We start from the raw sequence: 24,746 nt of genomic DNA, 5'->3' as shown, positions 1-24,746 counted from the left end.
TGCTAACAGATTAGAGCTCTGTACATCTGCGTTTGTATGATCCAATCAAATCTGCAACACAGTGGAGTCACCCCGCAACTGTGGTTCAAACTAATTATTTCAGGAGCGTCCCAGAGGCGACCTCGATTGTTTTTCTGTTATGAACCAGCGGCACCTAATCGAATTCAATTGTAGTCAAAACTTAAAAAATGTAAATTATGTAAATATGGAATTCTGCAACCCTGTATCTCAAGGCTGTTATTTAACAGTTGCTTTATGTAAGTAGCTTTATAGAATCCAGCAATTGAAGTCTGCACAAGCTTGATATATGTACACAAATATTTTAAAGGTGCTATCATGACCATTGGCACAAACCAACAAAATAGTTGCTTTACTGGCTTGTGGAAAACTCCCCTCTGTTAAAACTGTCTTTTTTGCCACCTGACATTTTAAATCTGTCCAACCCACTGCTGACAGCAGCACACTTAAATCTGCTGCCAGTTTTCAGTGACATTTTGATGGATAAAACTCACTGTTGAATACCTCATGTCTGTGCTGCTGTTGTAAAGCACCCCGCCAGGCGGTTAGAAACCTTCATCTGAGTGATGAAACCACGCAGAGCCTCCAGGCATCATGGGAGCTGGACGACCCCCGTGTGGAGAGCTTCAGGTTGTCTTACGCCAGCATCGGGGCCAATCACAAAGAGGAGACGGTGCGTTTTAAAAATCTTGACAATCAGCCCCCACAAGTCAAAATTTGTGTTGAACATTTGTTTGCATTTTTGGTAAACCAAGGCCAGTCAACTAAACACGGGGTAGAAAAGCCCGACATTCGTCAGTGATTTCGGTAAAGCAAAACAATAACAAAAAGTGAAGCCTTCTCTCGTATTCTGTTCACATCATATCGCCTTTTCACACATCATAAATTCTTGCAGCAACAAGCTGGGAAGTTGTACACATCGATTTAACAGAACAGACAACAAGGCTGCTTTTTCACAGACTTTGCAGTGGTTGCTTCTGGTAATCATTTACTCCCATCAGAAAAGCGATTCCACGTTTAGTGCCGCTCCACTTGGCTTCCCCAATCCCAGATCGCTGATTCACACATTCATTCTCAAGCGGCGGGCCACTCCCTTACCTCCCCCTCCATCTGTTCCCTCGGTCCGACTGTGCCTCCCTCTTCTCTCATCATTTCCTTTTACTTTCATCCCTCGAACCCTTTTTCCACCTTCTCGTTTTAATTTCCCGCTGTGTCGTCAGAGCCGCACAAGATGGAGAGGCCTGACCGAGCCAGAGGACATTCCATTATCTTTTCAACAGCCATTTACCTCAGAGATGGGTCACAGTGGAGAGACAAACAAAAGAAACAAGCTGGGGTGGATGAGGAAACAAATATGGGACAAGGGTCTAAGCCTGACCATTGCCTGGCACATAATTGTTGTTGGGGAAATTTGAAAAAACTCAGGGCAAGCATGATAAGTCCAGTGATGCCTTAAAGAGCTCACTTTCATTACATCAACCTGCTGTCGTCTTGCGATGGATCCACGGGGGACTCTGCGATGAGCACCGGTCCATGCCGTGACCCTCATCTGAATATACAGCAGAAAATTGATGATTGGTTTGGCAAGCGTGACAGCAGTAGCGAGTGTTGACCGAAATATGGGCCATCAGTCATTTAGTGTGCACGGGTGTTGTTACCACGGGACGGTACTTTTCAAGTCCGATGGACATTTTTTTAATCAAAAGTTTTAAGTGCTCTTTCATATTTTCCATTTCAGATGCGTATAACCAAGAGTGGTCTTTAGAAAGTCGACAAAGCCAGGAGCTGAGAGCTCAGGTGGTTAGTGATGGGTGTTTTATTTGGAGGGCATATCATCATATTTGGAAGCCTGGCACTTGAGACAGCTTCTTCCCCGCCCTCACACAAGCTCGGTTGGGTTCTTGGTAAAAGTAAATCCAAAGAGTTTCGTTTTATTTGCTGGATTCTGGAGTTCACCTTATTTCCTTTCTTCTCATACTGAAACTTTCCCTATCATGGCTGTCATGTCATGAAGTTGATTGTTCTGATGATCTCTCACTAGTCTTTAACGCTCCCCATTTCTGTGGCCTTGGGACAAAAGTTGGACTGGCAAGGTTCATTTCCTGTCCACCACAGTGTTTTGAAAATGGCACATGAAATTTCTTCGGCTAACGCAGAGCTTGTAAAGCGATAGAACGTGTCTGAACAAGCCACCTTAAAGTTAACCTTGAGAGGACTTATTGCCGACCATTCACAGGCTCATAGAGTCATCATCACTCAATATCAGTCTTGATTCATCTCCACATCATCTGATCAAGATCGCACTTCCGTTTTTTTGCTGTCAACCAATTTATTTGGTGGCAACAAGCACATTGAAATGCTGAAAGAGAATTTCAACACCAATAACCAACTTTAATTGCTCCATCTCACTCTTGGCCTTTGTGACTTATTGACTGAGCTGAAGTGAGTAGAATTGCTGAACAGTTGTGCTTTAAATCCCTTAAATTACACAGTATTCTGCAATCTGTCAGCGCATGAGCTTTGAAATCCACGTACATTTGTCTGTGTGTGTCCTTAGGTGTTAGTTCCTGGTCGTCAGAAAAGTATGTTGCTTGAGTCCTTACTTCCTGACACTCGGTACAAAATAACTGTCACGCCGGTGTACACGGATGGGGAGGATGGCATCAGTGCGTCCACTCAGGGGACCACGTGTAAGTCACACGCACACTTTTCTGCCAACACATTTCTTAGAGGAGCAAGGCAAATTCATATTTTTTTTGCCAGTGACAAACACTGATGCCTACTTAATTTTCCTAATGGGGACCATTCATAATTACAGCAGTTCTTTTCATTACGAGACACTGCTGAATTCCTTATTGATTACCTCAACCATGCTCGTGAGAAATACTGATTAGCTCATCGGTAAACAGGGAGAAGGCATGCTTGATAAGATATGTCATCATCGTAGTATATGGAGCCTCTATGGCTGGCCTTATTGCAAATAAAAATCTGTGTGCCTACAAGCAACTGAGTCATAAATCAGACCTCAGACACGCATGTTGGAACAGTATGACAAGATAATCTGTTCTGTGCAGAGATAAAAGTTCACATCAATTATTCAGGAAATAAACATATTAAAACAACTCTAGAACCCCAGCAACACATTTCTAACCCTATCATTTGGTACATTTGCAATTTAAAACATGGATACAGAGTCTCACCAAAACATAACAACCAACCATCCGGGCCCTATATTTATATTGTTGCCTCATAAATGAGGAAAATAAATTATTGATTATGTGAGCCACTCACTCAGCCAGAAGCACAATATATATTTATAATTTTTTTTGCTAGAGATTCAACCTAGTATGTGTAATATACCAAACACTGTGCACTGATGTGTTTATTTTCTTCACTCTTTGACATTTTCTTTTTATCAACATAGTAATTGTAGTGCAACTCTGTTACTATTTTTATTTGCACCAGCACTACAAAAATATTATCGACATTTTTAGACTCTTTTAATACTGGTAGTGAAAATTAATGTAAAACTAGGCAACTATAATTTTTGTGTACTCATGGAGATATTTGAATGAATGTATTTGTCTTGGTCCAGTGCCTCTCTTGTCTCCTGAAAACCTTCGTGCATCAGAGGAGTGGTACAACCGCTTTAGGGTCACCTGGGATCCTCCACCGTCTGCTGTTATGGGTTACAAAATCCTTTACCAGCCGATCTATGGTAAGTCAAAAAATGTTTTGCAAATGTAAAACGAACAAAAGGTTCATTTGACTCACATGACTCACACTGAGAATGCAAACATTTTACAACTGGAGAGTACACCATTTTGGTTTTCATTACTGGTTAGTTTTATTTAATTTATTGTAAGATTGTCTGAACTTAGACTTTATTGCCTTGAAACGTGCCAATATTTACTCTTTGGTTGCTAATTGACCACTAATTGCTTCATGAGTCCATTGGAGTTACTTTCATGTCCTAGGTCTGCTTGCTGTCAACTGCTTCGCCTCAAACCAAGAATTCACATTATTCTGGTTTTAGGAAGAGAACAGAAATAACTTTCTTAGAATATAGGGCTGGTACAATAAGAATGGGCACAGAGTTGGTTACCACATACACAAACAGTCTGTTTTTTAAGCTACTGGTGTTTTGCAAAGATAATTGATGCCTCTGTTTGATATTCATAAAAAGTTTTCCTGGTTTTGTTTTAATGTAGTCTTCTGCAAAAATATTTCCATTATTGTGTGTGTGTGTGTTTGCACGTTTGTCTTTTGCAGTACCAAGGAATGTTTTGGAGATGACCGTGAGTGAAGACGTTAACTCTGTTCTCCTCCTGAATCTGCAAAGTGGGACAGAGTACAGCGTTCAAGTGTCCGCTTCCTACCCTTCGGGACAAAGTGAACCATTGCTAGTGAACGCAAAGACATGTGAGCCCAGCTTTATTTAACGTTTGCTTGATATCTGATCGCATTCACGTTTAAGAAGAAAATTGTCCTTGCAGAAAACAACAGTGTGTGTTGCACGAAATTGAAATGGAATCCATCTTGCAGTTAGTTTGATGGGGCAAAAGGTTAATGATGACAGTGTGGTTAAAATGAGATCTTAAATTGAATTCCTACACTTTGATGGGACGTTGCTGTCAGGTTAAGTCTTCCTCGCAGATTTGCGGGAAGGACAGCGTGACCGACAGAGTGGAAGCAATAACGGCGAAGGTACAAGTACAACGTGCATATTAAAGGCTCACATTTCTATTGAGACTCCAGCAAAAAACGGAGCGACAAAATATTTATGTATCCCTGTCAGATGAAAAGAACATTTGTTCATTCATTCTCGGAAGCACTTTTATTCAAAAACAATTTTTTAATAAATATATTATTTCAGCAGATGTCCAAGGCTAAAACCTCAGATTTTAGAGGGAGGTGCTTTTATGAAGTTAACAATTTCATTTCCTTAACGATTCAGCTTTTTTGTATTACTTGAAACTATTTTTTCGACGGCGTGCCATAAAATAAAAATTCACGAGGTGTGTCTGAAATGTTACAGGACTGCTTTCAGAGAGTATAAATCCAAGCTAGAAAAAAAAAATCACACTGAGCCACATTGTGTGAGTAGTGATAGAGGTTGCTTCAGCATGGCCAGGAACTGTCAGATGCTCAGGCACATTGAAGGACAAAACTCGTAATTTGAAACATATCCAATCGAGGAATGTTTCTGTCACACCTCATATACCACATCCATTGCAAAGAAGCAAAAGTGATACAAATTATACTTGACATGATTTAAAGTTGATGCTTGTGGTGATTCACGATAGCATCCTTCTAATGGTGGCAAACACGCTTGCTTGCACCAATAACTCACACATATGAGCAAGTGGGAAAATAATGATTGGTGCCTTGGGTGCCGATGGAGGGAATGAAATTGCTTCCTCATAATTAAGTTTGATGTTATTTGCTTTCAGATGCCTCTGCATACTGTAAAAAGTGGTTTTGCAACATGTCCTCAGTATGTGTTGCTCTTAAGTAGAAGCCACTCAGATCTGCTCTTTGCCACTTTTTGCCTTCTTTCCTTTGCCTTTCCATCACCATTTGAGTTAGCCATGCCCTAGATTTTATTTCTCTAGCCTATTCAAAGCCGTCTTTATATTCAGATATGATTCCCTATAGCACTAGAGGGATTTTGTTTAGTTTTTATTTTACATAATTGATCTCTAAGGTAAAAAAAAAAAAAAGGTCTTGTTTGACTCTGAGAAGACTGAGTAATTAATTGTAAAACTTTATGAAGAAGAATCTTGACTTGAGTTTATACGCAAGACCAAGTACATGGCAAAATTGTTATACTTATTATTATTGCTTAAATCAAGTGCATAAAATGTGTCTTTTTTGCATATTGCCAAAATGAGTCATGTTTCTTATAAGCCCAAGTAGCTTTTAAAAAAAAAAAATAAAAAAAAAATATATATATATATATATATATATATATATATATATATATATATATATATATATATATATATATATAAAAGGATCACCTGCCATATGCGTACTGCACTAAATATCAATTAGGTGCTAGTGAAGCCAAGTTTATTTCCTACTGTCAGCAAATTTCGTTAACAAGGGGGAAGTTGCGGCAGGAAATAAAAGTGAGGCAGGAAGTAGCTCCTTGGAGATTGGCTTGCTTACTGTGCTATTCAAGTTGTTTATGATGTTTTGCAGCATGCTGCATCCTGGCTCATTTAGAAGAATATTTGTTACAAACTATAACTGAATTTACTGGTACTACTATACATTGCCAACCAAATTTATACTACACTACACTCATATTAATAATAATCATACATTTTATTTATGAGGCGTCTCTCAAGGCACTCAAGGTCGCCGTACAAACATAAAATAGCAGACACAATTAAAATAAAAAATAAAAGCAAAGAAACATCTGCAGGAAATCAAAGCAAAAACGTTAAAAGTGGACCATTTTAAAATTAAAACACTGACATGTCGCTGTTCAGCCTGTAAATTTAATATTTAACCGATAGACCAACCTTTTGCGCTCGCTATAGTGTTACTTCCTGTGTCTTTGTCTGCAACACTTGATTGTCACTCTCACATTGATCGCAGTATCAAGGTGACTGTGATATTTCACTTGTGAATGTGAACCAAGTCCCACCTCAAATGAAAGGCTTAATGGTTTGCAGATTAAATTCTAATTTCTCATCATAATAATTGTTTTTTTTTGGGGGGGTGGGGGTCGTGTGCTCAAAACTCGCCAGTAACAAATTGAATAAAACCGAAATTACTGTGGTCTGTAATTGCACAATGTACATGACGCATCGATTATAATCAATATTGTGTCTGTCACGTTTTCTTCATCCTCTGCAGTGTTCCTGGGTGTGTCTGACTTGACAGTCTACCAGGTGCGGCACAACAGCATGTGTGTGCAATGGCAGCCTCATCTGCATGCCACTTATTACAGAATCTCCATTCAGTCCACACTCAGTAAGTAGAATAGGATTTGCTGTGTTTTGAACAGTTTTAATATGTTTCCAAATAATAGTCTTGTTCCAGTTTTGTTCCCAATCTAAATTCTCCTTCAGCATCTCTAAATAAGAGAAACTGTCACTGTATGGCCTTTGTGAAGTCGGGAGAAAATTGAGAATAGATGAAGAAACAAATCAATACTGTGCTGCCATTTATTTACTCTGTTTGTTTTTGTCACCTATCGAAAGTTGTATTTGTTCAAATGTCAAATGCGCCAGCAAGATATTTGATTATCACAGTCAATAATAACTTTGACAAAACATGCATCTTATCAAGGAAATTCACTACAAATTGAATTTTGTTTTGTGTGTGTGGATGCATGTGTGTTTTTAAAATAAAATGTTAGCCTTTGCATGAATGCGCGTTTTTTTTTTATTGGTTTCGGAGGATTTCTGCACTTCATTTAATGTTTTATGACAGGGAAAAAAGTGTGAGCTTTCACTTTTCAAACAGGAAGAAAACGCTTCATAAGATTTCATGGGACTGAAGGGATTTTTTTTTTTTTTTTCCTTCATCCTCATGGACATTTTGTTGACGTTTGTTGTTTTACTGCAGACAGTCAGCGACAAGAAGTGAGCCTAGGAGGCGGGGCTTCTCGACAGTGCTTCTACGACCTTTTTCCAAGCAGCCAATATGAGATCAACATTCACGCGCTGATGCCGGAAATGGAAGGACCTCCCATCTCCGTCACTGACATGACACGTATGTTATACAAAGAAATTGATGAATGTTGAAAGAAAAAAAAATGGCAAGTTTATTTCTCAATGTTTTACATGACACTGGTTGACAAATTCTGATTCAATTTTTTAAGAACTTTTCCATTAAATTTTTGCACTGATTCCAAATCTGCAAAAACAAAGACTTTAATTGGAATATGTATAATACCATCAAGGGAATAATTCTGTGCCTATGGCATGTTCATTTTCATTTTTTACCACTTTCCCTTTTCCTTAATTACATCTTTAAGTTTCTCCACCAGTCCCATTTTGAATTAGCGAGACATAGCCGCCTCTCTGCAGCAGTCTCGTCGACCTTCATATTTTTTTTTTTTAATACCAGAATCTCAGTCAGGATTCTGGCTCTGTTGCAGTCCATTGGGCAGGTGATGAGCTCAGTTGAATCACACAACTCCAGGGACCTCAGGGGGCTCTGCTCACTGTCAGAGTTTTAAGATAGATAAGACTCACCCCAAAACACAGATCCCCCTCCTGCTGTTTTTCCACACAGTTGTGGGTGGGGATTAGTTACAATTTCGCAAACTGTGGTGAATTAAAATTTGCTGTTCAGTTTTTTCCTCACCCAGGGCCTTACTAGTACTTTGAGATTTCTATGAAATGTAAAGTGTGTTCGAAATAATCGACTTTTTTATATGCCATTGTGTTTGTGCCCAATTGTGTCCAGCGTAATTTATTTACATTTTTATTGAAGCTCTTTTTTTTTTTTTTTTTTCACCAAATCTGCTCCTTCCCACCAACTAATCATTTTGGAGCAGACACATCCTCAAGCCTGCGGTTGTTGTTTTTTTATCCCTCTGAAAAACAGCCTGCGGTCAGGTACACACTAGATTGATGAAAATACTTTTTCTGGCCTTAGGTTGTGTGTGAACAGATGGAAGATTTAGACACATTTTTGTCTTTTTTACTCTGACTTATAAATGGAAAGAGACATAAAAACAATTGGTTTGCTCGTAAATACACATATGCCCCAAAAAATGTCAACAAAACACAGCTATTGGTGCTAAAAAGAGGATTAGGAAACTTCGGATTCACAGACAGGATGCCATTACCAATTTGTCCCGTGTGTCTCTAGTGCCAGCGCCCACTCAGGCTCCAACTGAACCCGCTGCCACTGAGCCCCCTCCCACCATCCCACCTGCCAAAGAAGGTAAGCAAAGACTTTTCATGATGTCACGCTGTTGTTGTTGCACTCCTCGACACTTTTTTTTTTACATGGGCAAGTCAGCCACATCACTCCATGTTATCAAAGCGCAGTGAGAAGTAAAATGTTACAAAATGGTTTAAAAAAAAAATGCCACTTATCGCTGTTCCCATCAAATTAATTTCTACACTAAAGAGAAGCATCCCTAAAATCAGACAAGATTGGAAGGTGAGGAAGAAAGGCAGACAGTTTCACACGATACAACCATCACCCCCATGCCAAATGTTCCCACGTTGCGATGTTGCTGTCTGATAAGCTCAGCTAACAGCCTGACCCGCAACACAAACTCCACAGACATGATCCGGCAAGCCTGCTGAGCCCTCTGTTGTAATTCAAGTCTACATTTCTGACCTTTGATGCCTTAAGTCTGGACAAAATCACAGAAGACAAATAGCCAAAAATACTAAGCCTACTTGGGAAAATACTGTACAGACAGCAAAAACACAGATATGAGTGATTGCAGTGGAAATAAAATGTTTAAAATGTCAGGAGAGAAGGACAATGGAATATGAAAATGACAAAAGTCGTGAGAAAAGAAAAAAAAAGCTGGAAAAATGACTTTTCGTGGGGGCAGGCTACAAAAACATCACAGTTCAAGCATGTAAAAATTCAGCACCTGACCTTTTATCTTGACATTTCTGACAAGCATACTTGCAATGAAATGGCATTTCCTTCCTTCGAAACACAGAATTGTTTTCTTTTTGGGGTGGTAGGGGGTTATGTTTTATTATTGCGCCAAGAAAATTTGAGTTTAACTTTCTTCACTTGAACACTGAGAAAAACCATTATTGATTATAACTCTAACTCTACAAACTAACATTTCTTGCAGCAAATTTCCCCTGTTGTCAATCGACTCTATATTTTTTTCTCTTTTCAGTAACTTGTTTGTGTTATGTTTCAATCTCCCAATCTGTTTGCCCATAACATGTATGCATCTTCCTCATGTGCTTATCTGTGAAGTATGCAAGGAAGCCAAGGCGGACCTGGCATTCCTGGTTGATGGCTCCTGGTCAATTGGAGACGACAACTTCATGAAAATCACAAATTTCTTGTATAATGCCATCGGATCACTGGATCAAATCGGGCCCGATGGCACCCAGGTGAGCTACGTTAAATTGCTATCACCGACACCATGTCACAAAATGCATTAGAGGACTCCTTATTTTTGTTTCAAAACTTTTTACTTTGGGAATTGCATAAATTTCAAGTCTAACCATGGTTCTCACTATTGTGTGTAGGATTAGGTCTTATGTCTGATCTGTGAAATCTCAACACAGTAAACATTTAAGATTATGCAAAGTATGTTTTTACATTTTGACAAATGACTCTTGGATAAAGATATATGCTGTACTCTCTAAGACGTTGGTGTACGCGGTATATGTTGAGCAAGGCCAAATCTAAAAATGGGGGAAAAAAGTCCAACACAAACATGAATGATATAATTTAATTTAAAAAAAAAAGGACTATCTTTTTTTTTAATCTCATTCATATTACATTTGGTTATACTATAATTATTTAATGTAGAAATACAAATATTTATTTGATTATTTACAACAAGTCAATCAAGCGATAATTTGATACAATAAATAAAAACCAAAAACTACAATTTTGATCAAGCAATATCAGGAGAGAACATCGAAACAAAAGCAACAAATATTGCAGAACTCTCGATAATGTAAATACTCTGTATGTTGCCCTGGGCCGTACTTTGCAGGCTCACTGATTTTCAATCATGAGACTCTGCTTCCAAAAGTACGTGTCAAGGTTTACAAAACCTGCAGCAGTATTGTTTCTTGCCTCGTGCACGACGTGTCTGACAGTTAACTTACAGTAAATAGAAGTGCACTCATTTTCCCAAGGGCTTCAAATCATGAGCTGAATAAAAACTCGATGCATCTTAATAATAAATGAGATGGTTTACTGTAGTTCTTTGTTCACCTTTTATACTCCCATTTACACATATGTTCCCCCTATCTCATGCCATTGAACTGCACACACTGCCTACATTTGTTTACAATACACAGTTCATTCCAAAAAATCCACCCTATGTTGATGAAATCAAATTTATATTGTGTGCATATGTTCTGAAAAAAAAATAATAAATCCAACACATCTCCCATTCACAAACCAGCACCACAACGTTAACTATTTATTTATTTCTAAATAGGGTTGCTTCCTCGGGTTTTCTGTTGTGAAATTAGCATAACAACAGTCTATAAATTCACAAAATTGCAAGAAAGAGGGAAGCATACAATGACTGAACACTGGACCCCAAGGGAGTCTGTTTGTGTAAAACGCTTAAGCATCTCTGTTTATTTGCTTTGTTTTGTCCCTGAGAACTTCTGGCTAGTTCATTCCAAATGCATTACTCTTTAGAACAAATATCAAGTGGTTCCAGCCCCAGTGCCTTGAGGCAATAGGACTACTGGAAAACACAATTATCTTGATCCTTAGCATAAAAACTACCAGGAGGAATACTTAGAATCATGTTGCCAGAGCGAATGCTACAATCTCTTCAGCCTCAAAGCGTTTCTCTTATATCAGGTTCATCAATAATGCCAGGCTGTTGTAGACCACCCCCCCTCCACAATATGTCACCAGCAGTCAGGTGCTTCATTTGTCACGCTGTAGAGGTGCTCGGGAAACCTTTTTCTTTCATTTGTGCAGTACAGTATGTGCTATCAAGCACTTTGCTACCCTCAGCATGCCCTGTAACCTCGTGGCGGTGGGCTACCGACGGCAAAACACTGGTTGTAATGCGAGAAAGTTGGCAGTGATCTAAAGTGAAAGTTGGCTGCTTAATGTTGGCTGTCTTGAGCCAATAAAAGCAACATTACAAGTCTGGAAGTAATCACAGTTTGCATCTTGGGTCAGCTTTTTTAGATTTTGTAAATGACCCTGATTTTGGGAGTGTGGAAATATTTCAATTAATGTTCTAAATATCTTCTTGAGCACCAGCTTAATTCACATCTTTAATAGAACTCATTAGCTTGCTGGGTCAGTTTCAAATGCTCAGAAGAAAATCAAATGTTCTCACTTGTTGGCTCAGCATTAGTACACTTAAAATAAATGAAGTTCTTCTGGGGGGATAATGAGGGAAATACTTTTGAAGACAAATCACCTGCTCTTGGCTTTATACAAGCACATTCCAAATCAGCAACTTGGACAAAATTGTCCTCTTAGTCAAACGTGTTGACAAAAAAAAAGTTATTTTTATTAAAATGCTGGTGTCGCTGGGCAGGGCTGGTGGGCAGATCCACGGGAAGGTTAACAACCCTTGGGCCCATTGCATCACGGTGCATCATTACGAAACCCAGCCACGAAGTCCTTGAGTTTGCCAATATTTTTGCATTGAGTAATCATAAACAGGAAATGCCTGATACCTACCAAACATAGCTTGTTAAGACAGCCAAAGATTTTTATTTTTTTATTTTTTGCTGCCAAGCACAAGTAATGACTACGATGGCCCTATCGAGTCACACTACAGTTAGTGCAACTAATGGAATCATCCTGGGAACTGCGAACCCACACAACATCACCTATAACCATTTTTTATTAGTCGCCATTTTTAAACAATTAACACCAAATGGATGTTTTTATGATTTTGTTTCGTGCATCTGGTGCTCTTTCTACATCAATAAATTTCTTTGTCCAGGTGGCCATTTGTCAGTTCAGTGATGATGCTCGTACAGAGGTCCAGTTGAGTTCCCATGGTAACAAAGAAGCACTGCTGGAAGCGATTCAGAGGATCAGATACAAAGGAGGCAACACAAAGACGGGTCAGTACATCTTACAGCAGCCTTGGTGTTGATTCACGGGGGGAAATTTCAGTAAGACGAAAGATGTTTTGCTTTGGCGCATCAGTCCGCATTGCAGACACAAGGTCCACTGGCAGCCGTTCTGGAGCTTTGATGGGTGCCACAGGATGCCCAGCAGCAGATGGACTTTCCTCATGTGTAATATTAGGCCAAATAGTCATTTCCAAAGGCAACAACTAACTGTCGCTCTCAACTTTTAAGCGAACGTTACTTTCCTTGGAGGAGGAGGGGGTTGGGGGTAGAAATTTCCAATTAAAATCCATCTCAAAAGGACATCTGCTGCTGTACGATAATCAAAACACCACAAGAGCATTAATGGGCCTTTTAACAGATTGTGATCGCAACTAGTTATAATTCTCCCAAGAAACTATTGTCCTCCTGTTATACATCGTCAATTTCCACAGACAATCGTACAAATGTGAGTAGGAATCACAATTTCTTTTTGCAGGGGTTTTTTTTTTAATTAAAATGCTCCCATAGCATACCCAGGAGACATACTCTGAGGGTCTGAATACTTAACAAGTAGCATGGCTTCGGAATCTGTTGTAATATTCATGTCAGAGTGTCCAGCTGTGCTCGTGAGCACAAGGTGAATGTCGGAAACGTTGATGCGATAATGAGACTTTACAGAGAATGCCGCTTGTTGAGAGCATTTTAAGTCTGGGTGTGGATCAGCGTCTTTTCAGAGAAACCATGTCCTTGTGCTTTAGTCTGCTTCAGGGCGGATCTCCTCATCATTTCTATACTCTTGTGCCTTTTATCTCCACCAGATCCCAAAGGCCCCTTTTTTTTTCTCCCCTCTTGAGGACCCGACTGTTTGCTTCTCCCTGCCCCCAAATTTGTTTCCGCTTTTATTCGCACCACCTTTCATATTTGCAGCACTGTGTTTTGAAAAACTATAGCTAGGTTTCCATTAATCACGACAATTTAGTAACGTTTTGTTATTTCTATTGTCAAGTGTACTAAAATACCTTAACCTCCTATGTGAGATAATATCAAATAAATTGAATAGAAGGGTGCTTCTAAAACTTTTTACATTAAGTTCCACCTCCAAAACGCATGGCTCTCCAAGGCCAACTTTAAAGTACAGTCCCATTGTTGGTGCGTGTTCTATATTTTGTCATTTGAAACTGTTCAAACAGAAAACATATGATACAAGTAAAAGAAAATATTATTCATGTTCTGAGTCTTTCCGGTGGTATGTTTGTTTTGGCAGAGACCCAAATGCTTCTGGCAAAATATCCACAAAGGTAATGACAGGGGTTGGTTTCGCTGATTATTCAACCTTGATTGGTTATATTAAAACACACGCGGGAACATCCTGGCAACTTTGGCACGTAAACAATTTAATAACTGCACCTTGCTTACTTTGGGGATGTGCGTGTTAAGTAGTCTGCATCTAATCTTCGTATCAGAATTTGTGTGTGACAGACACACAAACATGGATGTCAGTACTCTACTGGAATAATTGCTCCTTACATGAAGTGAGGGAAAAATGGCCCATCGAAATGTTAATGAATGTCTTGCAGCATGTACGGTGTTCTTTTTAATGTATTTATGCATTAGCCTAGTGACAAGATCATTCTTCTTCAACCCATAGAAATCAAGTCATGCTTCTTGTATATGATTTATTGTATTTTCTAATCATGTAAATTTAAGATATCGCAAAGATAGTAGAAGCATATATCATCAGTATTCTTCAAATATGAGTTCTTTCTTGGTCCATGTACACTCCTTCACCAATAAAAAGTGCCAACGATGTCTATTCTTGCTTAGAAACTGGCAAACAAACAAACAAAAAATCATAAGCTCCTTGGCAGAGGTAAAAATATCCTTCAGAACGAGAGAATAAAGGCTTGAGAGGCAGCGAGGCTTTGCGGGCTAAAACAGGAAGAGATTACTTCAAGTATTTTTGCTTTTTTTTTTTTTTTTTAACTTTTACATCTCCACTGATGGCTCTGAGACAATTGCTTTCATAAAAGGAGCCCAACGTACGCTGACAGGGTTGACTAAATACGCACAAAGTGCTGGTTAATTGAGCTACTAAACCACGATTCCATGTCATATTTCAAAACATTTTGCCTGATAGATGAAAATATTCTCTCCCTTTTTTTTTCCTTTTTTAAATCTTGCCCAATACCGTGGTTCCATATCTGAGTTCCTGGGCCCTCTGCTATGCTCCGAGTCTCACTTCATGCCTGGCTTGCTTCTGCAATTCCACTCTGGCCCCGTGTGATCCCTGGACAGTGTAGAAACATGTATTACTGGCAGCTATATGACAACGCTACTCTTTATAGGCCAACCGCGCTATCATTTGTCATTTTTGACACATCTTTAAAAAAAATAAAAAGGGTCTAGATTTGATTCAATATGTCTGTGTGGATTCCCTCGGACATCCAGGTCATGGTAATCTGTAAAGGTTTAATCGAGGCTTCTTGGTTGTTGAGGATGTTTTGCTCTTTATCCCCTATTTATGTCTCTGGTTGGGTGTTTGTTATTGTTGATGTTTTGCTGCTCTTGTTTGTTTCAACTGCCTGGTGACTTACAAGCCTTGGGGGAGGGATGTCAAGACTTGTACCCTGACGACAATTCTCTTTTGGGATAAGGCCTTTCGAGTTTGGAAATATTAGGAAATATTATCATCTTGAAGAAGACTTTCCGCTCCACATTCACACGCCTGTCAGGGTGACTTTGGAGGTGGCGATGTATGTGAATGTGGCTGTCTTCCATCCTCTGACATGTTCTTATGAGAAACATTTAGCAGCTAGAATTGCCTTCATAAATGCAGCAACATACTAGGTGCCTGGGCGAACTTTGTTTGACTCAAACCCTTCATTTCACTCTTAAATGAATACATGCTCTGCTGTATTACTTTATTTTGCAATTCAAAGATTCTATTTTCCATGGTCTCATAACTTAAACTTGAGCCTTATATTATATACAGTATAGGCTACACAACAAACTGATGAATAACTAGTTTTGAAACTTAGAGTCGAGTAAAAACTGTTCAAATATTTTAAATAGATGAATGGTAATAAAAATTGCTCGCAATTTTTCTATTTTTTGAAAGTGAAGACAATTTGTAATTTTAGTGTTGACACATGAAGTCGATGCAATATTTGTCTTTGCGGGCCACATACGGTACATGACGGGCCGTATCTGGCCCCCGGGCCTTGGGTTTGACACCCATGCTGTAAAGTAACCCAGTTATGTACAGTAGCTTCATTTAAATGTGAGACTACATTCATGTGAAGATAACACATACTTTTTGGGGTATCATTATAATAATTGCAATTCAATAGTGTCTGTTAATAATAATGTGGGGTGAAGACATGGTGAAATAAGTATAATATCCTTCACTTAATTGTTTCTTCTGTCGAGCAATCTATTATTCTTCCTTTCATCGTATTTAATTTAAAAATGTATTATCTGCGCCTTTCTTTGCAGATTAGCTCATGTGATTTAGGTTTGTGGAAAAGAAAAAAAAAAAAAAAAAGAGTTTCTATTAAGACCCAAATTGGTGGGCATGTCTGTCACTCACAGCTTTTGGAGCCCGATTAAAAAAAAAAAATAAAAAAAAAAAGAACAAACTGTTGATGTAAGATTGACTCCATTCTAGCCCTGCCACCATTAAAACAGAAGAAGGATGAGAAAATAAAATGTTAATTGACAGGAGCACTTCTGAAGATAGATGACAGCGATTGTCCATGCCATTATAAAAAGGTCAAGTGCAGCGTCACAAACTATAAATACTAATCAGAATGGCTAAGTGAGAAGTTCCAACATGTTGTGTGGTGATAATGGACTGATCAATCACGTCTTTAAAGGACAACTTAATGATCTGCTTGTCTTGCCAGTAATGATACTAGAGTGTGACAATAAACGGCAATAAACAGGAAGCCTTCTGCCTTACCGTGATATGTATTCGCAATGGTTCCTTTCAAAGGTTAGTGAGGACAAGAATTGTTCAGTAACAAAAACAATATCAAATATTTATAGGCTCAAATCCCACATGATTGAGAAAATGCCTTTAAGCCTCATCTCATGAATAAAGTTTTTATGTTTTGTCTTATGGGAGGGTCTTAAAACTATCTAAGATGCCCACATGCATTTTATTGACTGATTAAATCCATAAAAGTTTCCTGTGAATCAACCTTTAAAAGTTGGTCAACTTTCAACCTTTGTGAGATTTTTGTCTTCTGGTCAGTCTTATCTGTAAACATTAGGAGCTCATTTAAATTCACTTATTCTAAATGCTAATGGACAGGCTGCCCTTAGCTTGGCTGCCTCCAGAGTTTTGTAGATCTCTCATTGACATGCATAGGTTTTGGCCTTCAAACTATATTTCATTTGGGCTGACAGGATAAAGAATGCAAGTGTTTTTTGGGGTTTTTTTTTTTTTAAATATATGTCTGTGAAAATGATTGGGAGATTTAAGCACAAAAGTAAAGACAAAGTTTTTAGAACTGCTATAAATTCAGATATGCTGTGTATTTTATTAACAGTTGTTAAAAATCAAGGCAGGTATATGAAAATAGTTGAAGATAGTTACGTTTGTTATTGTTATGATTATTCTTAATTAAAATTGCTTTCATTTATCAGGGCGAGCCATTAAACATGTGAAGGAGTCCATTTTTACCTCTGATGCTGGAGCCAGGAGGGGCGTACCCAAAGTCCTGGTTGTCCTCACTGATGGCCGTTCGCAGGATGATGTCAATAAAGTGTCCAAGGAAATGCAGATAGATGGTCTGTAGTCTGTTCCACAAACAATTGTTGGCATGCATGTCATTTTATTAAGATTTAATTATGGCTTCTACAAACCCCCCTCCAGGATACATCATTTTTGCAATCGGCTTTGCCGACGCAGATTACGGCGAACTGGTCAACATTGCCAGTAAGCCCAGTGACAGACACGTCTTCTTCGTGGATGATTTGGATGCTGTGAAGAAAATTGAAGAGCAGCTTATTACTTTTGTCTGCGAGGCAGCTACTGCCAGTCAGTAACCACACTTTGAAAATAACAATTGGAAGTGGAAGGATTGAACTAACTCGCTTGTTTTGTAACAGCTTGTCCGTCTATTCTGATGAGTGGAAACAGCATGGCAGGTAAGATGATAAATTGATAGGGAATGATAGCTAATATGGCCTTAATCACAGGCAGGAGTGGGTGATGAGTATTTGGTCTCCCGTAGGTTTTCGTATGATGGAGAAGTTTGGTTTGGTGGAGAAGGAGTACAACACCATTGCTGGAGTTTCCATGGAGCCGGGCTCATTCAACAGCTTCCCGTGTTACCGGTTACACCGGGACGCCCTGGTGTCGCAGCCCACCAAGTGAGTAAGGGTGGGTCAATTTAGGGGACAGAAATGTGACAAAAACCTTTCTTGGTTTTACATAAAATCTTTATGTTCATATAAGATTGCAAATATGCTTTTGATATTAGGTTACAATAAAGCAGAAATGTCGGCTGTGCCAAATGGAAAAGATATTTGGAGCACCCATTCGATATAACACTTATTTAGATTAAAAAAAAAAAAAAAATTTAAACAAAATTATGAGTTCTGCCAACTTATTCTAAAATTACTTTAACATTAAAATTAAAAAGGATGGATGGATTTTAAACTAGATGCGCTATTTTGTCAGTGTTGTTGTTAGGGGCTTTTCGTCAGGCAGCTTTAAATTTAGCCTCCTTAACTAGGAGCGTTCCATTTTTTTTTTTTTAAAGTGACATTGACAAGAGTGCTGAGAAGTAGAAGTTGAAATTGTTTGAACCTCAATGCTCAGAGGCAGCTTCCACCCAAAAAGTTTGATTCTGTGATGAAAAAAGGTGGCACTCTCAGACAGTTTGAGGCAGCCAAGCACTCCGTAAAAGCTCTGAGCCAAACAGCAAAGAGACTGGGAAAAGACACTCCAGTGAGTAGGCTACATGCCTTTAGGGCACAGTTAACTCATTTTGTATGTTGTGTATGTGTGTGTGTGTCTCCCCATTCAACCAGGTACCTTCATCCTGAAGGTTTACCATCCGACTACACCATCTCCATGATGATCCGCTTGCTTCCCGAGACTCCGCAGGAGCCTTTTGCATTATGGGAAATCCTCGATAAGGACAACGAGCCGTCGGTGGGACTCATCTTGGACTGTGGGTTTTATTTCCACTCGTGTTGTTTCTTTATCTTGTCATTGTCTCAATCTGCAGATTTGTGGTGCCGTCTGCAATCTCGGCACCGTAAGATAAATCCTTCATGATGTTGCAGTTTTACAAACTGAGGCTGGAGACATTTGTTTGATTAGATGTGATATTAACTTGGCCAGCAACTTCTCACTGTGTACTTGGAAAGAGCCATCAATGAAAATATTTTGACAGCAAAAGTTTTTTTTTTTTTTTGCTTTTTACTGTATAATCCCCAAAGGAGTGCTTTCAAAGTGTTAGGCTTCCTTTCCACGGGGTTAGCCATAGAACTTCAGAAGCCGTGCAGCCACTTCCCCAAAAACAAAGACAAATGTGTTTCTAAACGTACTGAGCTATGTTAAGTGAAAAAAAAAATTAATGGTGCCGACAGTGACTCATGAGACCCTTCTGGGGAGAATAGAGAACTCTTGCTGTGTTAATGAGGATGTATATCAAAGTTACTTACAGACAACTTTCACACAGTAATACACTAAGCAGCATTGTACAATGAGTGCAGTTATTTTGGAGTTACACAGTGGGATATTTTTTTTTCTGTTCTCAAATTTGATGTCAAAAATATATTCATGCCTGAATAATCTTAAATGAGAAATATTGTGTCTTTTGTTTGTCTGTCCTTAAACAAAACGGAACAATTTGTCTTGAAAACTAACATTTAATACATTTAATCAGGTGTGCCTATATTTTTTGTAAGATCTGTCCTAATATTCATTTTTCTGGATCTCCTACAGACTCTGGGAAGAGTTTGACATTCTTCAACTACGACTACAAAGGAGACTTTCAAAGTGTCACCTTTGAAGAGCCTCAAATAAAAAAAGTCTTCCATGGAAGTTTCCACAAGGTTAGTGTTTCTACTTAGTACCTTATTAATGGTGTATTTCATTCTTTTAAGTATCCATTAAAAAAAAGGGAAAAAAATAAGGATCAATTATACCAGCCTTCTGACATTTTGGAGTGTCTCATCAGGAGTTCAAGTAGATTTAAAAGCGCTAGACCTTTTAGTACTTTTTCCACAAAGTATTGTTATACCATTTATTCAAATCTGCTGCGATTAGTGACACATTCGTAGCAAAATTTAGAAACACTCTAATCATGTTGCTTAAAGTAAAGATGTTTTAATTAAAACACACAGTAGATGAAAATTAATCGTACATGCTCATTTAAAAACAGCTGTCATGTGTTCTTAGGGCACTTTTTGACTCTTTGAGCAATTGAAATACCACACTCCTCATTTATTAAAAGATGAACTGAACTAACCCTGCCCCTTACATGAATATTCATTAGGGGACTATATCTGTTGAGCTAAATCTGCAATTTATGCAACTATTTATGCAAAGCCACGCATAAAATATGCAATACATAACAAATTTAATATTTAGAATTCATTACATTCCACTTAAAAGAAAGATGGCCACATTTGTACAGTGACTTGTACATGAAAGATTACCGTGTCAAGTTTTTTCATCTTGAGGCAATGAGTAAGGTGGGAGGATTTAGACAGGGCAAACTACAAATGCAGTGATATTTTCTTCACGCAAATTGAAAAGATTAGTGAGCGGGTACCCTATGGTACCCATGCACCCTTGAAAATCCTGGGTTAAAAATTGAACCAAATTGGGTCAAATTGACCCAAAATGACCAATTTTTTGTTCAAAACAACCCCAACATCGTTGTTTTCCCCCCCACGACAACCTGAGGCGGTCCAATTTTTAACCCATCATTTTTAAAGGTATTGGGATGGGTCTACAGAGAGCCACAATTTGAGTCATGCTGGGTACAAAACAAATTGCACAGTCTGCTTCTCTGAGCGGTGTGTAGCCAAAATATACAGTTGGAAGTGAGAGATACAAATGAATATAATACATTTCAACCCAAATCGAAAAAAAAAGTATTCACGCTAAGCGACATATATTTCACAATAAACAAATATCAAGTCAACTATGTAATTTGGTTTTTTTTTTTGCTCTGATTACCTTTTTTCTCTCGTTGGTGTTTGTTTAGCTGTGTTTGTGCTCTTTGCGGATAACAATCGCTCAATAACGCTGTGTTATGGATTCTCGCTCTCAGAGTACAACAGAGTTAATAAAAAAAATCTCCCCCATTTCCCTCCCAAATCATACGTGCAATATGAGTGATAATGCATCACTCTCAGCAGAAGAACCAAAAGCCATTTGTCTCATGTCTGGAAAATGATAAGCCAGACCAAAACAAACGAGGTGCCCTATAAACACCAAGTGATGCTGTTGATGTTTGAGACTGTGAATAATCACTTTTCTCTTTTTGTTTACTTTATATTTTACCCCAATTGCTCTTTTATTTATTCATATGTATTCAAAACTGCAGACATGTGCTTGATCTCATCAGGATAAACATGGCTTACAATCAAACCTCAAACCACCAAAAGCTTTTGTTGCCATCAAATCTACAAGTAACGCTAACATCGGAATAAATCATGTTTGGACTGTAATTTGATAAATACTCAAAATGCATTTAATGCTCGCTTTTGTTTAGCTCCATGTGAGCATCAGCAAGACAGCAGTCAAGGTGGTGTTAGACTGCGCCGTTGTGGGAGAAAAAGCCATCACTGCAGCCGGGAACATCACCACGGATGGCGTGGAGGTCCTGGGACGCTTGGTGCGGTCTCGACGTAGACGGGACAACTCTGCTCCGGTCAGTGTTGAGTCATGTATGACCTGCTTGCATATTAACGTCCGCTAATTATCTCATCCCCCATTGGCTAATTGAACCTTTATCACACCCCTAAAAGTGAGCAGCCATAAACATTTGATTCCTGTCTTACTCGGGGAGGCCGCATTTGATTGCCAAGCTGTTGAACTTCACTTATCAATTCAGCTAGTGTTAGTATCAAACCCAAGGCCCGGGGGCCAGATGTGGCCCGCCACATCATTTTATGTGGCCCGTGAAGACAAATTGTGCATCAACTGTCATTAGTAAAATTACAAATTGTCTTGACTTTTAAGAAAATAGAGATATTGCTTGCAATTTCTACTACCATTCATCTTTTAAAAATATTTTGAACAGTTTTTATAAAGTCTCTGATTTCAAAAGTAGTTATGGATCAATTTGTTTTGTAGCCTATACTGTATATGGAAGACTTTGACAATCATAATGGCCCTTTGCGAGAAACTATGACTACGATGAGGTCCACGACAAAAAAAGAGTTTGAAGAAATTTCTGATAGTGAGAATAGCAAATTTTCTCCGTATGTAACAAAAAAAAAACGTCTCAATATTTCTCCCATAACTTGATAAAGCAATGATGCAGCGAAGTGCGTTTACATGTTTAAAGGCATAGAGAAAGGCCAAGTGAATTATTAGCCATGTACGACACATCAAGTCTCATAGGAAAATCAGGATCGAGTGGGCTGTAAAAGATTAAGTGCTGCTTGGAACATGCTGAGCAAAAGTATTTCTCTAATAGGACAAGGAGGACAAGTGGACTTTTATCCACTTAACATATCACTGACCATTAACCCTAAGCTGTTCACATCACATTGCATCATATCGAGATGTATGTATATCTCTGAGGCCATTAAAGCGAAACTGCTCCGAGTCTAACGTTGTGTGGGTGTATTTGCAGTTTCAGCTCCAGATGTTTGATATCATCTGCAGTACATCGTGGGCAAGCAGGGATAAGTGTTGTGAACTCCCAGCTTTGGTAAGAACACACACACACACACATTGGCATAAACACACACTCCTGTCATCTGTGAACGTGCAGTCATTTGGTGGATATCACAGCTTGAGATAATCAGAGCCGTAATTGCGCTTGTGATCAAATCGAGTGACGATAAAACCAGAACGACCAAATTAAAATGAGGTCCAAATGACTTGGAATTCGTTTGAATGGGGATGGCCACTGGCGAAGCAGCACTGGTGTTTAACCGCACCTAATTTCATTTTCAAAATTGAATTACATGCAATGGTGCACCCCAGAGGATGTGCTGTATAATGTTTCTATTTCCATTATGTTCGCATGTACACACATGAGAGGTATGAGTTGCAAAATTCACTACAGAATCAATGCTCTGAATTAATCATCACACTACATTTATTGATATAAACATTACAAAATATAAAGGGAATGTTGTGTATGTAGTTTGTTGCTTAATAGCACAACAATAAAAAAGTCAGTGTATTTTTCTTCACGGATGTGTAGATTTTCACTCATCCGGGTCATGGTCATTGGCAAAGGTTGAATTGAAACGAGTTTTTTTTTCTGAAAAAATGTAATGATGACTCGGGGAATTATTTGGCTCACAACTCTGACATAGCTAAGCAAGAAGAGTTGTTGTGTTTATGTTGTAGCGAGTTGAAGAGGAGTGCCCCTCAATGCCTCACGCCTGCACCTGTTCTCAAGACAGCAAGGGACCCCCAGGACCTTCCGGACCTCCTGTGAGTTGTTTCTGTCATACCGTTTTATGATTGACCACAGATGTGTTGTTAGTCAACTTTTATTCGTTCATTTTCTTTCCCTGGAGTCTAATTTATAAATGGCAATACTCATAGCGTCTGTTTATGTTATATTTGTTTCAGTTTTTTTTCTTGAACAGTATAGTCAAAGAGGAATAGAAGTAGGAATAAAATGTTTCGTGTGATGCAAAAGTAAGAAAATTCATTTTGATTAATTGGTTTGTCCACACTGAAGTTACTTTGATTTAAATGGATTCAAATATAACACTAATAACATCACTTTCCAGATTTATTTTCTTGAAGTTGCAATGTAGAAGGTGTATTTCAGAAAAGACATTCTAAGTAACACAACCTCTTTAATGGCTTGAGCCTTCTCCTCGTCATGATCTTCATTTTCAATTAGTCTGTCTCTGTTTCCCCGCTCAGACGTTCCATTCACCATATGGTCTGTTTTCCGCTATTCACTTACAACTCTCAATCATTTTGTCTGCCTCCACCATCGGCACTACCTAGTTTGAGAGCGTAATTAAATGGTGATTTCATTTATCACAGAAGATTACCATCCGCCACAATTTTCATCCCGGTGCACCCAAGTCAGGTCCACTTTCTCATTTGAGAAATTCACTTGAAGGCGTCTTTCTAATTTTCCTTAATTATTTATTCTCATTTAAGAAGCTTGCATTGCAGCAAAGTTGCAGTTCAGCAACAAATGGCTAAAATAGAAGTAAATGCACTTTTTTTTTTACCTTTTTTTCCCCCTTTATCCTGCCTTCATCTCTTTTTATGTTTGAATTTTTCTTTCACTTTCATTCTTCAGCAGTGCAACATGCAGCTGTGATACTGTTTTGTGGCCAGGCTATTATTTTTCTTTTATGTCCTCTTCATCCCAACACCAGCTCCCTTTAAATGTCTCCTTTTCACAATGTCTGTTTGGACCCGCAGCTTTGAATAGTCTACTTAAATCACATTGTAACTGTGCAATGCGACTGTCATAATGAGATAAATATTTTCGGCGCTAAAGCAGCATACCAGTCACCATGCCTCAATGTTTGTCAACCGTGAACCATAATCTTTATTTTAACACAATATATTATTCATTTTGTAATTATTTAATTTGGAGTGCATTGTACTTATGTACTATGTTCTAGGGTGGTCCGGGGATACGGGGAACACGAGGAGACAGGGGGGAACCTGGAGTGACGGTGAGTGTTTTTGGTGCTTGACTAGACAAGCAAATGAATCTGTAAGCATTTTGGGGATCTGTGAAAATGCACAGTAGCTTTCATGTTAAAAAAAAAAAAAAAAAAAAAAAATCACATGGGTAG

At 38.6% G+C, this 24,746-nt stretch overlaps 1 protein-coding gene across 3 annotated transcripts in view; it reads left to right on the top strand.

Annotated features, from left to right (window-relative positions):
* Nucleotides 1-24,746, top strand: part of col14a1a (collagen, type XIV, alpha 1a) — a 67,754-nt gene that overhangs the window by 29,325 nt on the left and 13,683 nt on the right. For all 3 annotated transcript variants that reach the window (XM_085918381.1, XM_085918382.1, XM_085918380.1), the window contains exons 19-37: nt 549-691; nt 2,576-2,708; nt 3,614-3,736; nt 4,291-4,440; nt 6,889-7,005; nt 7,603-7,749; nt 8,857-8,931; nt 9,946-10,085; nt 12,641-12,764; nt 17,406-17,549; nt 17,635-17,799; nt 17,871-17,909; nt 17,996-18,134; nt 18,798-18,940; nt 19,720-19,829; nt 21,500-21,658; nt 22,589-22,666; nt 23,317-23,403; nt 24,570-24,623. In XM_085918381.1, the coding sequence (XP_085774507.1) occupies nt 549-691; nt 2,576-2,708; nt 3,614-3,736; nt 4,291-4,440; nt 6,889-7,005; nt 7,603-7,749; nt 8,857-8,931; nt 9,946-10,085; nt 12,641-12,764; nt 17,406-17,549; nt 17,635-17,799; nt 17,871-17,909; nt 17,996-18,134; nt 18,798-18,940; nt 19,720-19,829; nt 21,500-21,658; nt 22,589-22,666; nt 23,317-23,403; nt 24,570-24,623 (2,270 nt within the window). The remainder of the gene's footprint in view (nt 1-548; nt 692-2,575; nt 2,709-3,613; nt 3,737-4,290; nt 4,441-6,888; nt 7,006-7,602; nt 7,750-8,856; nt 8,932-9,945; nt 10,086-12,640; nt 12,765-17,405; nt 17,550-17,634; nt 17,800-17,870; nt 17,910-17,995; nt 18,135-18,797; nt 18,941-19,719; nt 19,830-21,499; nt 21,659-22,588; nt 22,667-23,316; nt 23,404-24,569; nt 24,624-24,746) is intronic.

This window comes from Syngnathus leptorhynchus, chromosome 8, assembly GCF_054491065.1.
Source record: "Syngnathus leptorhynchus isolate UIUO chromosome 8, UIUO_Slep, whole genome shotgun sequence".
In the NCBI taxonomy this organism is placed as follows: domain Eukaryota; kingdom Metazoa; phylum Chordata; class Actinopteri; order Syngnathiformes; family Syngnathidae; genus Syngnathus; species Syngnathus leptorhynchus.
Note: the sequence above shows the minus strand (reverse complement) of the source record. Positions and strands in the feature narration are given on the sequence as shown.